Below are 16,520 nucleotides of genomic sequence, written 5' to 3' on the forward strand. Positions count from 1 at the left end.
TTTTTAATTTGACAAGTGCCAATGGTGGAGCAGAATATAAGTACCCTTTTAGAGTACCTGATAGCATGCCCGGTTCTTGACGTACACAGCGTTCTTATGTAGTGTCTTGTACAGGTTTGTTTTTCTTTTTGTATTTTTTTTGCCATGATTTCACCGGTCCCTCTTTCACTTATATCGAGTTTTCTTTTCTTCGGCCATCTTTTTATAGAAGTGTTTCCGTAATATTTATGTACTATAATTACAAGTAAAAAAGTACAGTCTTATCGAATCGGTAAACCAAATTGTGATGGTGTGGTTTATACTTTTGTAGTGTGCGATTTTTGCCGTTTTGCCTACAACTATGTTGAGCAGTTTGTTTAGTAAGATCACATCCCTGTTAAAGAAGTCCGTGTGGGATGAACATGTACGAGAGTAACATATTGATTGAGATGTGCAAACGCCATACGATTGAACAGAGAGTATTAATTATTTTGTTTTACTTCACGTTAAGATGACATACTTTGATTGGCTAATACGAGAGTGTTAATTTACTCTATCACATGGCTGAGCGGGTGACAATATTTTTGAATGTCACCCAGTCGTCCAGACCAATCCAAAATCGATAATTTAAAGTACAATAAATTGAGTTATTAAAGACAATGCATAAGTTCTACGTTTTGCCTCAGATTCTATCATTTTACTGTCAAAATAAAAATGATAATATATAAATAACACATAGCCGAGAGGGTGATAGAGTAGATTGGTACCCCGAAAAAACATTGTCAACCGCGGCGAATACCAGTAACGTTCTTATGTACGTGACGTCATAGAAAATACGTTTAAAATAAAAATGCATCTGTAAAAGACAATAATGAATTGATAGAATATTCAGTATAAAAAAATTAATAACACATAACTGAGAGGGTGATATAGCAGATTGGTTCCCCTCGAAAAAGCATTGTAAACCGCCGTGTTTGATAAAGTATTCTCGGGGTACCAATCTGCTCTGTCACCCTCTCAGCTATGTGTTATTTATAATGTTACTGCTGAGAAATGGGGGTTTGAATATCAGTTGATCAGCACAATTAAGGTTTAATACCAGACCTCTAATTGTTATCTAGACTGTACTAATACATGTTGTTTGAAAATGGGCATGTAGAATAGTTCTATATTTTGTATCTTATACAAACCGTTTAACTCTAATAATTGTAACCTTATCATATTGTACGACAGTAGGTCAAAATCAGATAACAGACATATATATATGTGCACTTCATCGTAGTTTGTCAGTTTTTGATTTTGTACACCTATAAACAGTCATGCTGATACTTCTGTCTTTGACGCTGTCAATTTTGTCAAGTAAGTTTAAAATTTAAAAATTCTTAATTTGTTAAACGTCTTTTTATTGAATCTTAATCAGAATTGTTTCCCAGTAAAAACACATCTATAGCCAATCGCATGCAATATAATTTCTTTGTTTCTCCTGCAATCCTACCCGTTTTCTTTATCTTTGGAGTGTTACATCTAAAATATACTGGTCGTTCTCTTTGAGTTTTTTTGTTGTTGTTATTTTTTTTTTTGAAATAGGGGATATAGAAGCTTTTAAAACTTATTTTTAAAGGATAGGTAAAAACAATTTAAAGACCCATTACACATTTGATTGCTTAACGACAACCAAATATATGCTATTTATTGATAGAACTGTATTTCACGAATTCATTTTCAAACAATGAAAATAATTTTGATAATTTCTTGCGTTCAAATCGTTTTAGATTTTTTAGATTTACTTTTATCAAGGACGCTCAAATCAAAACATTTGATTAACATGGATGTATAAGTAATAAACAGGGGAAGACGTTTCTGACCAAAAGTGACATATAAATAACCAAGTTCATTATGTTCATGGATGAACAACTTTATTTATATTTGCACATATTGAAAATAAAGCTTTCTTTGACATTTACTGGGTTTTTTTTTTAATTCAATTTAACATTATCAAAACCAACACATAATTCAGCTATCTAGATTAAATATAAAATGAACATGTTTACAGCGTGGAATATTTTTTAGTTTTACTTATTGCTTAGTTTTACCCTAATGTACATATAGATTATAAATACTATTGCATCGAGTGTGATACACTATTCAACATTTAACAGTCGAGCATGGAGATATTTTATATTGCACAATATTCAGTGGCGAAATCCGTTACTCTAATGATTGTTTTTAGACAAAGTTCAATTTTCTTTTCAATAGTCGGCAAAAAGATACATGTATGTTCTTTCTATTGGATATCATCGTTTATGGTATCATTTTTCGTGACTTCACCAAAGAAAATTCAGAGAAAAGCAATACAATTTGAATTTTGACCGATTGAAACCTGTGTCTAAACGACTCAAGCGTTGATTATAAAGAAATGATCAGCCTGTTGGGTAAACACGGTGGGTATGGTTGTCCTGCGAGAGAACGTACTGTGCTGGTGATTTGGTCCTGACGGGTGCTGGTGATCAATGAAAAAATGTAAACAAAGACGAAAATAATGATTTTTGACGTTTTCACTCATAAAAAATGGAAGAAAACGGTTGAGATTTTTCAATTTTGTTTCTTATGGGTTCATATGTAAACCATTAAAAAGTTGACCCTCTAAACTTTTTCAGTAAGCGTAACACAGAAATGCTCATTTTCAGAAAATCTCGAACTGAAAAAATAAAACAAAAATGCTCATAGAGTCCGCTTTCTATACCGCAATCCACGCGACAAAACTATTTTGTGAAAAAACATTGCAATTTATTAACATTTAGCATTTTCTCAATTTATTCATGTCCTGATACTGTGCTGGTGGGTCCTGTCATTGTGCTGGTGGGTCCTGATACGGTGCTGGTGATTTTGGATAAGAAGTTGGTCATATTTGAAACAAATGTTACAAAATCAATAAAATTGGGCAGATAATTGTTGTCAATAGGATCTATGACTCCTATTTTAGCTCTTGTGCATCCATTTGGCTGTTTAATATGTGTTTTGAAATGATCGTAACTTGTATTAAATAATTACATAAAAGGGCAACATCTTTCGTCCAATATCAGATAACAATATATAGTATCTAAAATAAGAATAGTTTTATTAAGATATTTTAAATGCCCCTTACATTGATGCTTCAACAATGATCAAAGCCAATGCCGCATAGACATGTTTGTTAGCGCTCCGCATACCCCTCCCCACTTCCACCCAACCAACCCTCCTCATTTCCTCCTTCATTGTTACAGTGGTGTACCAACACAACAATTTATTACATAAACTAATAACACAAAGACACACATTATTGAATAACGAATGCTTGCAGGTACTGAAAGCTAGTTCAAAGCCGCATTTTCAACTAATAGATAAACCATGTTCTCATATACAAAAATCCCAATCGTGTAGATTAAAAAAGTCTCAAAACTTAAGTTCACATTTTAATGTTTGATGAAGCAGAACTTTAAAAGTGTGCAGTGAATCTTGTTCTCACAACAGTTATTGTCATAATTATGTTTACATAAGACTCATAAAGGAATTAAGAGGGTACCAAGCAATATTTTACAGTTCAATTTAATGATCATGAATGGAAGGAAATGGTACGTAAGTTTACATAGGACAAAAAGAAATTGATAGTATTTTTTGGCGAAAGACTTAAACGCTTCCTTGCATTATATAGTACAGCTCTTCTATAAAAGCATGCAAAACAAAACTTTGATTGACTTGCTTGCTATGTTTGCTTGGATGTTTTCAAACAGTAGGTAGGCGGAGTTTCAATACATACTGGGATTTGATTGGACAAATACAAACTGACAGGAATTGAAGTTAATGTTTATTTTCCAAATAAATTGTAGTATATAGTAAACAGACTACTTACCTGTCGTTTACAAACATCCAAACAATCATAGCAAGCAATTTAATCAATGGTTTGCTTTGCATATATTTATAGAAGAGCTGTAAATTCTAAAAAAAAAAGAAATTTTGTTGTCGTAGATGGGTAAATCCTCAACAAAATCACAATATCTTTGTTGGAACGAATAAAGGTTTTAAACCAAATTTTCGTGGACTTTTTAGCTTCCACCCTGACGAGGCATGTTAGCTGTTCGTATGCTGTTGCACCTGACGCACGGAAACTTTCACATTTCCATCTTCTTTTCTGAAATATTTTACCCAGCTCATACTTGACAGGACTGTTATCCTAGTAAAAGGTGTAACCAATGAATTGAACACAAGTTAAAAATTCCATAATACTATATAATTCATTTTATGTGTCAATTTGTTCGAAAAAAGTCGAAAAGAAGAGAGTTTTTTAATGCCATGATTATCTGCCGCTTTCTAGACCTATGCGTAGCATTTATTTCAGATGACATGGACTCCTCACCCTGGTGACCCTGCTGCCTTTCACAACTTTATCCGTATACATATATTAATAGATAAACAAAAGGCTGCAACTGGTATTTGATTCGTTGTAACGAGAATATTTGTGGTGAATGGAAACTGTGAGGGTCAAAATCTTAAATTGCTTATAAATGTTGCTGGACCCAGTTTCGTTGTCTGATCTGAATTTTCTGAAATGTGCAAGGTGATAGACATTTTGATTTTTTTCACTCGGTAAGTTTTGCCCTAACTGCTTGAACATTTGCAATATTAAAGCCGATTTCAATGAGTGTGTAGACAAAGGGAATATCTTTGGTTATCTTGCTTGCTGAACAGAAAAGTTATTGTTAGGTTATGTAAACTACCCTACTTTAAGAGTAGACTAGTCCGACAAATGACACATCTTTCTGTCTGTAGGACCAGGCTAATTCGAAAGGAGGGTATAGACCTTACCTAACAATGACTTCACGGTTTAGCTAACAAGCAAGCTAACCAAAGATATAACATTTGCCTACATACTCAATGGAATCGGCTGTAACTAAAAACTCGAATACATTTTAACAGACAGTGGTCTGGTTTGTTGATGAATATTGTTTTTCCTAGATTCACTCTTGAAAAAATCATTTGGTAACATTTGGTCATTGTAATACGGACGCCAAGACAATAAATGAACCTCACACGATCCCTCGACACAGTTGAGCTTATATATGATCTTATAGCGATTCGGGTTGAAAATCAGTTGAAATTAAGCCAGTTATTTGTGTGTGTAGATTTGTATTGTTTTAAACTGTTATGACTTTTTAAAGTTAAATCTAGGTGTTTAATCTAAGAATTTCTTTTTTAAACTTATTTACTTGTTTTATACTCAATTGGTAGTATGAAGTTACGAGATATTTTAATTTTTGAAATTGAAGGCACAATTAACAAAGCAAACGTTAGTTTCAAATACTTTTAAATAGATTTTTAAGGATAATGTACCCTTGTGTTGATCCCATGCTAAACATAACAAAAATTTCTGTACAAAGGTCTGTGAATTTTCTACAAAAATAGTGATTTTATTTTCACCAAATTCTCTTTTTCTACTAAATACAATAATGAACTATAAATAATAATGCTTAGCAAGAAGTTTCCCCTTGATACATGTATATGTACAAAATTATATCTCTATTATTCATTGTCTGTGCTGTTTTGATACTATTGCAGTTTGCACATTTTCGTAATTGACAGGCCACAGGAGGGGGTGATAAACCATACACGAAAATATAAAATATTGATCTAAGTACTTAATTTGAATCTCTGAACCCCCACCCCGGCTTGTTTTTTAGGAGGGTGTCTAAAAATGGTCGATTACAGACAGCCGAGTACGCATTTTACTTTCCAGGCGTGTTTACGTTGATTGTTAAAGTCCTGAAAACGGATAGATAGAAACAAAAATGTTTGATTTATCTGGCTTTAGATTCTGTTTTTTTAAATATAAATTAAGTCTACATTTTAATATAATAATACTAAGAATTCACAATATAAAAAAATGCAGAAAAAAAAATGGAGATGTGAAATATCTTAATAAGGAGTCATTACTACAGAGATGGTGTGTTTGACACACAAAACTTAAAAGCTTAGTGATATTACCAATATTAAAATAAAAATGTATTTTAGTTTGGTAGTTTTTCCATTTACTCATTTTCAATCATAATTAAGGCACATTTGGTTTTTTATTCATAAAAATATTTAAATATAGAAAAGTAGGACACATTGTTCACTTCCTCCCCTGTAATTCTTTATCAAAAATATTTTTTTATTTTGGAATTTTGAAATGAAAAAGCTAAGAAATCTTAGTTTTGTTAATGTTCTCTAGGTTATCTCGTCTTCATTCTCTGACATATTCTCTGACATATTCTAGTCTGCCCTTTCATAAAATAGTGATTTTTTTTTAGTGTTCTATCGAACTTTCGAAAAAAAATACCTGATAACCGTTCAGACAAAAAAAATATGTTGAAAAAATCTTACAGATACAGCAAGTGATTCTTAATAGCTGTAAGATACATTTTTCTTTTAAAATACAACTTTCAAATCTTACGGGAAACTATTCCAAGCTTAACACCTTCACTGTAACCTCGCTCTAACTTATCCCCCATCCCCCCCAAAAAAAAACCAAACAAACAAACCCGCAATACTATTGTCATTCTTATAGTCAGCACTCAATTTTTCACAAACAAATGTGTTTTAAGCTGCTAAAGACATATGATTCAAACGCTCAGAAAGTCCTTTCTTCTATATTTTTGCTCTCCATTTTTATACAAAACCTTTTACATTTTTATTTTATGGGTTATTGTTGAAGGTCGTACAATGACGTATGGTTGTTAACACATACTTTCTTTGGTTTCTTATGGAAATTTGTCCATTGACAACAAACATACAACATCATCTACTTTATATAAGTATTGTATAAATTACAACGTATTTTGGCGATCTTGCAAAATGATTGTAATCCCGAAAATCGTAAACATATTTTCTTATCTTAAAAGGGGGCAAGAAGGGTTCCATTAATAGGCCAATAAATAAAATCACAGTTAATTATAAAAAGAATAAAAAATAGGGTTTTTTTTTCTCTCATAATAACAGTAAACAGATTCATAACAATGTCAATTTCAAGAAAGCAGACAACAGTTAATTACTAGTAGTCAATAACAGTACAGCATCAATGATCTTGACTGAATATTTGCCACTTTTAACTAAAATATAAAGGCACAGAACCAGGACATAGGAGCACAGAACCAGGACCGTTTTTCTTATCACCAGCACATCGTCAGGACAATTCCGTTTAACGAACTTGCACGACTTTTGCAATTTTATATTGTTGTAATATACTTTGCATGGTACTTATGACGCATCAGAGAAAAATTAAGCAACAAAACAGTCGTTTTATTGCCGTTCTGATACAATGTAAACAAACCCACCAGCACAGAATCAGGACCCACCAGCACCCGTCAGGACCAAATCACCAGCACAGTACGTTCTCTCGCAGGACAACCATACCCACCGTGGTAAAGTTTAAAGAAGATAATAACTAGAGAAATACTTTTATACGTGCATCAATTTACTTCCCAATTTACATCATTTTGATTTCCTTGTTCTATCATAATCTTTGTAGATGCGTTAAGCCAAGCGTCGGTCTTAAACAGACACGATTTAAGGTAAGCTTTTCTAACTTAGGAGTAGACTACCTTAGCTGTATTTTCCAAACTTTAAGGAACATTTGACCTCAATACTCTTCAAATTCGTACTTTATTCGTATTTTGTATCTTTTTTATTCCAGAGTGACTGGTTAGTTTTTTTTTTTGACGAAACGCGCGTCTGTCGCTAAGACATAATTTTAATTCCGGTATCTATGATGAGTGTATTACCAATTCTAAATTGAGACCTATATTTCTTCGTAGAAGCGTATTTTAATTAAAAGATTTTCCTCTTTTCTCTTTCTCCTTCTCCCTTTTAAAGACTCTGAAGTACTCTTGTTTTTTTTTATTGCGTTTTCAACTCTATAACTATATATTATAGTTTCTTTGAAATAATCACTCGATTTATATTGTTTCCATTTTACAGAGAATTGGACGAATCATCCTCTATTCATCATCAAAATGAAAACTCTCATCATGTTAGAGCAGGATTCAAAAATTATTATGTGAATCACAACGGACAAATCTTGAGCTCACATGTAAATCCATCAATCAAAATAGCAGCTACCCAGTGTGTCAGTCAAACATCACATTATAAGGTAAAGACATATAATATTTGATATCATATTTGATTATCAAAATACTAGTTCTAAGAACTATTTATATTATTCTTAAGATATTTTAATAGATACTATAAATAGAACTACAAATCTGAAAGACATGTTTCAATTTTTTTCGTTCTGGTTACTTAATAGTTTGGTCTTTATAATTTTGTAATATCATTTGAATATTTTGAGATTGTGACACAGGGATGACTACTGTACCCATTAGCATATTATGACTATTTCACCTATTATGTCTGTGTTGTTGAAAATACAACGGAATTTGATGCGACTGTCATACAATTGAGAGGTTTAGCGCTATAAAACAAGGTTCAATCCACTATTTTCTACATTTGAAAATGCCTGAACCAAGTCAGGAATATAATAGCTGTTGTCCATTTGTTTGATGTGTTTTAGCTTTTGATTTTGCCGTTAGATTAGAGACTTTCCGTTTTGAATTTACCTCGGAGTTAAGTATTTTTGTGATTTTACTTTTTAGGCAGCACACATGATTGGACTGATGGTAAAACACATGTCCTACAATGTTTTTAGTGGGATTGCTACACGTGGTCACGGCGTTGGTATATTTTGTAGTAATGAAAAAGTAACAGTATTTCCAGAATTTTACTCTTTGAGAAATAAAGCCGGGTGTGGAAGTAAGTTCTTTGAATATATGAATTTCCCTTAGGATTTGCTTAATACAGCTAAGGTAATCTTTAAGCTATAAAAATGACAGATACAACGTTAATACCATCCCTAGTCTGTCGTTTAGTTTACAATATTGTGGTACTGTGAAACATACATTATCAAAGGCTTCTGATTGGTACTATTAAAGGAGATAGAATATAAAAAAGGGACATAACCTCTCGAGTCGAAGAAAAATTCCCAAACCCATGAATGAAAATGGAAAAAAATATTTAAAAAAGCCACAAGTCACCAAAATACTTCATAAAAATCTGATGACTGAGCAACATGAACGCTACCAAAAATACAGGGTTGTAATCAGGTGCTGACATGTTATCAGCCGTATTGCTCAATCAAGTACAAATCGGGTGTTAAGTCTCTTTTGTGCTCTAACAATGGAGAAAAGAAGATCGTGCTTATACAATTTGGAACATGCTTTGCATTCGTGATCACTTGAGACACAAATATAAGATACAATACGTAACGCTACTATTTCCCATACTAAAATTTATACAAAATCAAAATGGTAGATACACATATTTCATTGAGGGTCATGAAAATTCTCATATTTTGAAAACATAATATACTGATTGAAACAAACATTGACAAAACAAAACTCCAAAAAGGATATCATCAAAATCCTGGACTATTTGATAGTCAACATATATGGTGAGATTGATGGACCGATATTTCAACAGATAGCTAGTTCCTATGGGTACTATTCGTGAAACTCTACTGTCCAATTTGTTATACTTTTATTTGTACTAAATTGTCGCAGAATTCATACAGAATTTTTTTAATATCAAAATGAAAAAGTTCTTTGATTTCAACTTCAAACATATTGATAATGTCCATCTATAAACCCGCATTTTAATGCGTGCTTATATCTCATATATTCCAGCGAACCTAAGATTAAGGATACCACCAAAACTGGACTGCTCCAAATATTGACCTTTTTATTAATATTGATATACATTAGTAGACTACATACATATTAACCTCCCAATTGTTAAATTCTCATTTCTAAGCAGCAGTAACATACAGTCTATCATATTGTAATTGGAAAAAAAATCAATAGATTCGCTGCGATATTCTATTTTTACTTATAATCACTGTAACAGGGGTAAACACCTTACACAAATACTACTAACATAGTTATTAAAAAGAACTACTGAAATCGATACGACAGAAATGTTACGGACACGAATTGGATAATCGGTGTAATACGTCTTTGTAGACCTTTAGATACTAAAATGTCCTTGACCTGCAACCTTGTCGATTGTGGAATTTTAAATGAGTGTTAAGTTTGCCTGACACTTGGAACGTGCATAGCAGGAGACAAATTTCCTGTCGACGAACGCGGTTTCGCTCATTTTATAGTTCCTAGAGTTTTTGTTTGTTAACTTGATTTGTATCATCTCAATCGTATCGGTAAAGTTATAGGTAGTTATGATAGCTATTGTGAGTGTTAACATGTTCTGATCTCACAACATGTATATTGTTATTGTTGATCAAGTAACTTTGTTCAATCGAAACAATTATTCATTATTGAAAATAACGTGCCTATACGTCATACGTTGGGAATATGACAGTTGTTACCCATTCGTTTGATGAGTTGGTTGTGTTTCAGTTTTCGATTTTGCCATTTTTAAAGGGTCTTCCCGTTTTGAATTCTCCTAGAAGTTCGATATTTTTGTTATTTTACCTTTTAGATACAAACAACTGAGTTTACCATCGTTTATTATCTGTAATAGTTGAGATAAATGTCAGAAAAATCAAATGTTCCAGCAAACAGTATTGCTACTACTGAAAAAAAGTAAAATCACAAAAATACTGAACTCCGAGGAAAATTCAAAACGGAAGTCTCAAATCAAATGGCAAAATTAAAATTAATGATAAAACAAATCAAACGAATGGACAACAACTGTCACATTCCTGACTTGGCAGAGGCATTTTCAAATGTAGATAAAGGAAGATTGAACCTGTTTTTATATACGGTATTAACCTTTCACTTGTATGACAGTCGCATTAAACTCCATTATATGTACAACGATGCATGAACAAAACAGACATAATAGGTAAATAGTTAAAATATGGGCACAACAGTCATCATGATGTAGAGCAGATACAAAGAATCTCAAAGAAAGAGTAAAATTTTTGAGTCAATAACGAACTAACAATGAATAACATGCTGAAAACCGACCAAAAGTCAAACAGCACTATACAAAATACAACATAGAAACATAAAATTGAGCAACTTGTTCGAATCAATAGACAAACTCAAAGAGATTTTTAAATAACCAAAAATTTCTACATTTTCAAATGTTCAATACCAGGGTCTTGTTCTGGCTCATGTCGATCTACATGTACTTCTGATGGGAGAAAGATGGAAGACCTTGGTGGTGTTACCAACAGTATGTCTGGTGTACGAGAAGATAGCATAAACTGTAACAACTTTGCTGGAGCTGAAAATATTTTAGTGCACGAGTTTGCTCACCAGATTTACAATTACATGCCATCGTCAGATCACAACAGGGTATATTTTTTGTTTACCTTTTATAGCTCTCATCAAAAGTACAAGACATGCGTTATGTCTACACAAGACTCAACATTGACGCTAAAATCAAGACAGTATGAGGCTAAATCAAATCAGGACAAATAAGTTAAAAAGCATTAAAAATTGAAGTTCCAAAACATGTTCACAAATAAGGCTAAAGCAAACTATACCTGAGGTAACAAACACCAGTATGTCGAACAATTATGCATTTATAAACATAGTACCAAAATATTTCAAAATACTGAACATATATAAAATTGAAGGACAACAATTCTAAATGAACATTTTTTTCCAGATTTAACTATTTTTAGCCATTTTTTATTTATAATATTTCATGATCTTAGAATTATTTTTAAGAAAAAGAGAGGCGAAAGATACCAGAGGGACGTTCCAACTCACAAGTCGAAAATAAACTGACATCGCGATGGCTAGAAAAAGAAAAAGACAAACAGACAAGCAGTAGTACACAAAACACAACATAAACAACTAAAGACTGAGCAATACGAACCCCGACAATAACTGCATGTAATCTTAAGTGATCATGAAGGGTTAGCAGATTCTGCTCCACATGTGGTACCCGTCGTGTTGCTCGTCTTAGTACAAACCCGGTAATATTAAGTCAATGTCAAACTACTGACTACTTAATCGTTGTACTATATCGAACATAGTATATATTCGTCGGTAATTCCTACCGAGCGTTTGTTAGTTCTAGTTAATAAAAACAACCAGTGTGTAGATATTTCTAAACAGATCTAATAATATTAACTGCAGTTTGCATGGCCTTTGATGCCGTTGTAGATTGACTACGTTTATAACTACGCAAACCAACATCATATATGGACTGTTGGTACTTACGCTATGGCCAACCCTACTGAGTTTTGGGCTGAGGCGACTCAAGCTTTCTTCCACGTTACTGGCAGATCCGATGTTACAGGTGGTCTAAACATGTTAGTATATTATTGTGTACTATGTTTTATATATTTTTTTGGACTTTAGTATGATGTCAATTTTCACTTGTACATTTGATTTGGTTTACCTGAGCCCGCCTTCGTGTGCGGGAATTCTCGCTATGCTGATGACCCATTGGTAGCCTTCATTTGTATTCTACTTTTTGGTCTGGTTATTGTATTTCTATATTATTTCTCATTTCAAAAATCTACAAAACTATATCACAAAAAATAACTCTGATTGTGATACCGTGAATTTTGGTGCGACGTACATTTTATCAATCATTATACATGTAGCTACATTGTATACATACTCATATACATATATTTTTGATAGTCCTGGCTTTCTGAACATACAAATAAATCGGTCAGCTAATATAAAAAAATCATTAGAATTTTATGCAAAACTATACATTTTGACGGCATTTACTAACCATGTGTGGAAGGACGCAGAATATATTTTTGTTTATTTGGTCATAATTTTTCTTTAGTTACTTTTATTTCAAATTAAGATAGTTGGAATATAAAGCAAATTTTAGGATGAAAAACAATTTTGTGTGTATCATCGGCAATTGATAATTAACGCTTCACAACAAATAATTTACCAAAAAAACTATGAGAGTTCTGCTTCTATTGGTACCAATTTTGCTTAAAAACCCCAACATGAAATAGTCTCTGAATAATTTTTATGAAAAAAAACGTAGATTTACATGAAATATATAACAACAAATCGTAGACGACAAATCCTTATGCCCATTTACTGAATATCCAACATCTTTTTTCGTTCATAGAACACACTACGTATACCTCAAAATTTCTTTTGTTCCACAGAGAACATGCTGTAAACCCATATCTCCTTTTATTCACAAAAACAATGTGTTTAAAAACTGGAAGGCAATAAAACATCACGTCAATAAAGTACACGACTTTGACGTTAACATACGACGTTACCAAAAGTGACACCAATATCATGCGTAACGTCTATATAATTATATTTGTTTAGGGGTCAGCTGAAGGACGACTCCGGGTGCGGGAATTTCTCGCTGCATTGAAAACCTGTTGGTGACCTTTTGCTGTTGTCTTCTCTATGGTCGGGTTGTTGTCTCTTTGACACATTCCCCATTTCCATTCTCAATTTTAAGAAGTTAGTTATGACAGGCGATTCAGAAAAGCAGTTAATACTTGCATATTACCGGTGTGATATCAGACTCAATTTTGCATACAAAAAAAAATAAATTAAGGATGTTCGCTTGTCATGTTCTTGGGATTTTTGTCAGATTTTTTGTAACTCTCTGGTTTTCTCCATTTGAATGCCTTTAAACAATTTGCCCATTGGCTCCCATTTTTATAAATCTTTCACATGTTTAATTATTACCCATCTGTAAAAGTCTTAAAAAATCTTTGCTATTTTTTAATAGTTTTTGAGAACTTAAACTTGTCAATGATAAAGCTATGAAAAATCAAGAGAGAACATTTTTCCAACAAAAATGTCAATGGCTAATATCTTGAAAACAAGCACATTGAACTATCTAATTCTTTTGATTCTTTAGTTCCATTATCAATATAAACTACTGTTATGAAAAGCTTGTTATTTTGAAACTGAGTAGTGAACTTCCATAAAGAACGAAATCTGATTACAAAAGAGGGACGAAAGATACCAGAGACTCAAACTCATAAATCGAAAATAAACTGACAACGCCATGGCTAAAAAAGAAAAGGACAAACAGACAAACAATAGTACACATGCCACAACATAGAAAACTAAACAATAAAAAACATGAACCCCACCAAAAACTACGGGTGATCTCTGGTGCTCCGAAAGGGTAAGCAGATCCTGCTCTACATGTGGCACCCGTCGTGTTGCTTATAAGATTACAAGTTATGATTTATATTACATAATCCTGCTCAATATATGGGTAAACGTTAATATAATACATGTTTATAATGACAATTCAAATTTATAATGATATGTATAATAGAACTGTGACGTCACGAACATGCAGTAGTTAACATGTTTGACCAAAACATTTTTTGACTCATACAAATACTAAAAAATACATTACTCTTTTAGCAAAATCTTCCTTTTAATCATTGTGTTGTCTAAATATTTGGTCCGCTAAAACTTTTACTCATACACACATATGAATGACAATATTAAAAACATGGGTTAATTCTGCATTTTAACAGTTTTCCCTTAAATGCATGTAGGTTGAAATCATGAAGCAAAAAGAAAAAAACAAATACGTAAATGATATTGTCAGTATCTTGAAAATTGGATGTTCAGGGAGTCAGTAGCATATCATGTAACTTATATCAATTCTTAATTAGTATCATATAAATAAAAAAAAATAAGCCAGTTACTAGTATTTATTCTTTTTATTTAATTGTAAAAAACCAACGCATTGTATTTCTATTTATAAATTTATTTTAGGTGTAACAACGGTCAATATGTATGTAGGAGTGAATCAGAAGGACGAGCTTATCTACAGAAACGTGACCCTTGGTTGTTCGAGGAATTATCAAAAATGTACACAAATAGTCATCCCAACACACCTAGTGGACTTACTGCATGTTAACAAAACTTTATACGTATATTACTGTATATACTTTAATCTTTGCTGTAATAAAGTAACCTCCGTTAATCATCAAGGAAGGCCTTTTATAGCTTATACGACATGTCTTTATGTGACCATTGTTGAAGACCGCACAATGGCCTTCGTCATTTAGCCTCTGTTGGATAGTTTTGTCATTGGTAATCATACTACATCTCTTTAACTTTATTTATTTAGGTTTAATTGTTTGAATTGTTTTACATTGTCGTTGGGTTTTTTGTTGCTCTTTAGTATTTCTATTGATGGTTGTTTCTCTCTTATATTTGATGTTTCCCTCAGTTTTAGTTTGTAACCCAGATTAGATTTTCTCAATGGATTTATGACTTTTGAACAGCGGTATACTACTGATGCCATTAATTGCATTGTCATTTCGGGGCTATTGATAGCTGATTATGTGGTATGTGCTTTGCTCATTGTTGGCGACCTTATGGTGATTTATAGTAGTTAATTTCTGTGTTATTTGGACTCTTGTGGAGAGTTGTCTCATTGGCAATCAAACTACATCTACTTTTTATATCTTAAAGTTACTAAAAAATTCAAATAATGATTGTAGGGATCAACTACAACAGACGAGTCAAAAGCTTCTAACTTGGGACAAACACATTGATATTGAGGCGGCGTAAACAGTGTTTGTGAACCTGTGACAATGTTGTAGCAGCACATTATAAGAAAAAACTACAAAAAATATTTAGAAAAGGCTTCACTCACCAGATCGACTATAAGCTCCCGAAAATTAAAACAAACATAAATAAAAACGATATCGATCTAAGAACAAATGTATTATTTATCTTGTTTGACAATAAATATGATTAGCTGCAGCAAATACTTTTATTCTTACAATCTACTGAAAATCAAGAGCGATCTAGTCATCAAGACATTCATTACTCCAGCTATCACTTAAGTCGTCACTGGTGTCAGCACTACTGCTTCCCATACCACCACCTCTTCCTCTTGTGTCTTCGCATCCCCACCTTTTTCCATCTTAAAATTTAAAATCATATAACAAATTTATTGCTAATTATAATCTAACACTATTGGCATGACATACTTTTTGAAATTTTATAAGTTCTTTGTTTGGTAAACGTTGGTTCTGATGGACCAAAAGTGTATTAACCTTTTGGTGTCTGATTTGTTAACATATTAAGTATTTCAAAGAAACATGTGCGAAAATCGTTTATTAACAGTATCATACGTTTTTATGTATTATGTGAGTCGAAATCGTTTATATTAGTACATTCAACTTTTCTAATTTTTCATACAAATTAACAATAAAAATTAAATATATTAAGTTTTTGTCGAGTAGTGCCTTATATTGAAATGTTTTGTTATAGTTGCCAGCAGCTAAGTATTGTGTTTGAATATATTCAAACAATAATCTGGATTTTGTTTTAAAATAACCACTGTGAGAGACAATTCTTTCAATTGATTCTAAATCTAATATAAATCTAATATAAAGAAATGAAAACTAAACCGTCGAGTGAAAATTACTATGTTACAACAAAGGAACTTACTTTTTCTAAATATTTTTCTCAGTTTTCCTCCTGGACGATATCCCGACGATATCCTACAAATAAAAT

General features: G+C 32.3%; 1 protein-coding gene across 1 annotated transcript; it reads left to right on the forward strand.

Moving 5' to 3' along the window:
- The first annotated feature begins 1,222 nt into the window (after positions 1 to 1,222).
- LOC143064049 (uncharacterized) lies at positions 1,223 to 14,980 on the forward strand. Its single transcript, XM_076236559.1, has 7 exons — positions 1,223 to 1,338; positions 7,520 to 7,562; positions 7,969 to 8,140; positions 8,643 to 8,799; positions 11,164 to 11,363; positions 12,183 to 12,331; positions 14,763 to 14,980. The coding sequence occupies exons 1-7, from the start codon at positions 1,299 to 1,301 to the stop codon at positions 14,905 to 14,907; spliced, it is 906 nt and encodes a 301-aa protein (XP_076092674.1). The 5' UTR covers positions 1,223 to 1,298; the 3' UTR covers positions 14,908 to 14,980.
- Positions 14,981 to 16,520: the final 1,540 nt, after the last annotated feature.

This window comes from Mytilus galloprovincialis, chromosome 2, assembly GCF_965363235.1.
Source record: "Mytilus galloprovincialis chromosome 2, xbMytGall1.hap1.1, whole genome shotgun sequence".
Lineage (NCBI taxonomy): Eukaryota > Metazoa > Mollusca > Bivalvia > Mytilida > Mytilidae > Mytilus > Mytilus galloprovincialis.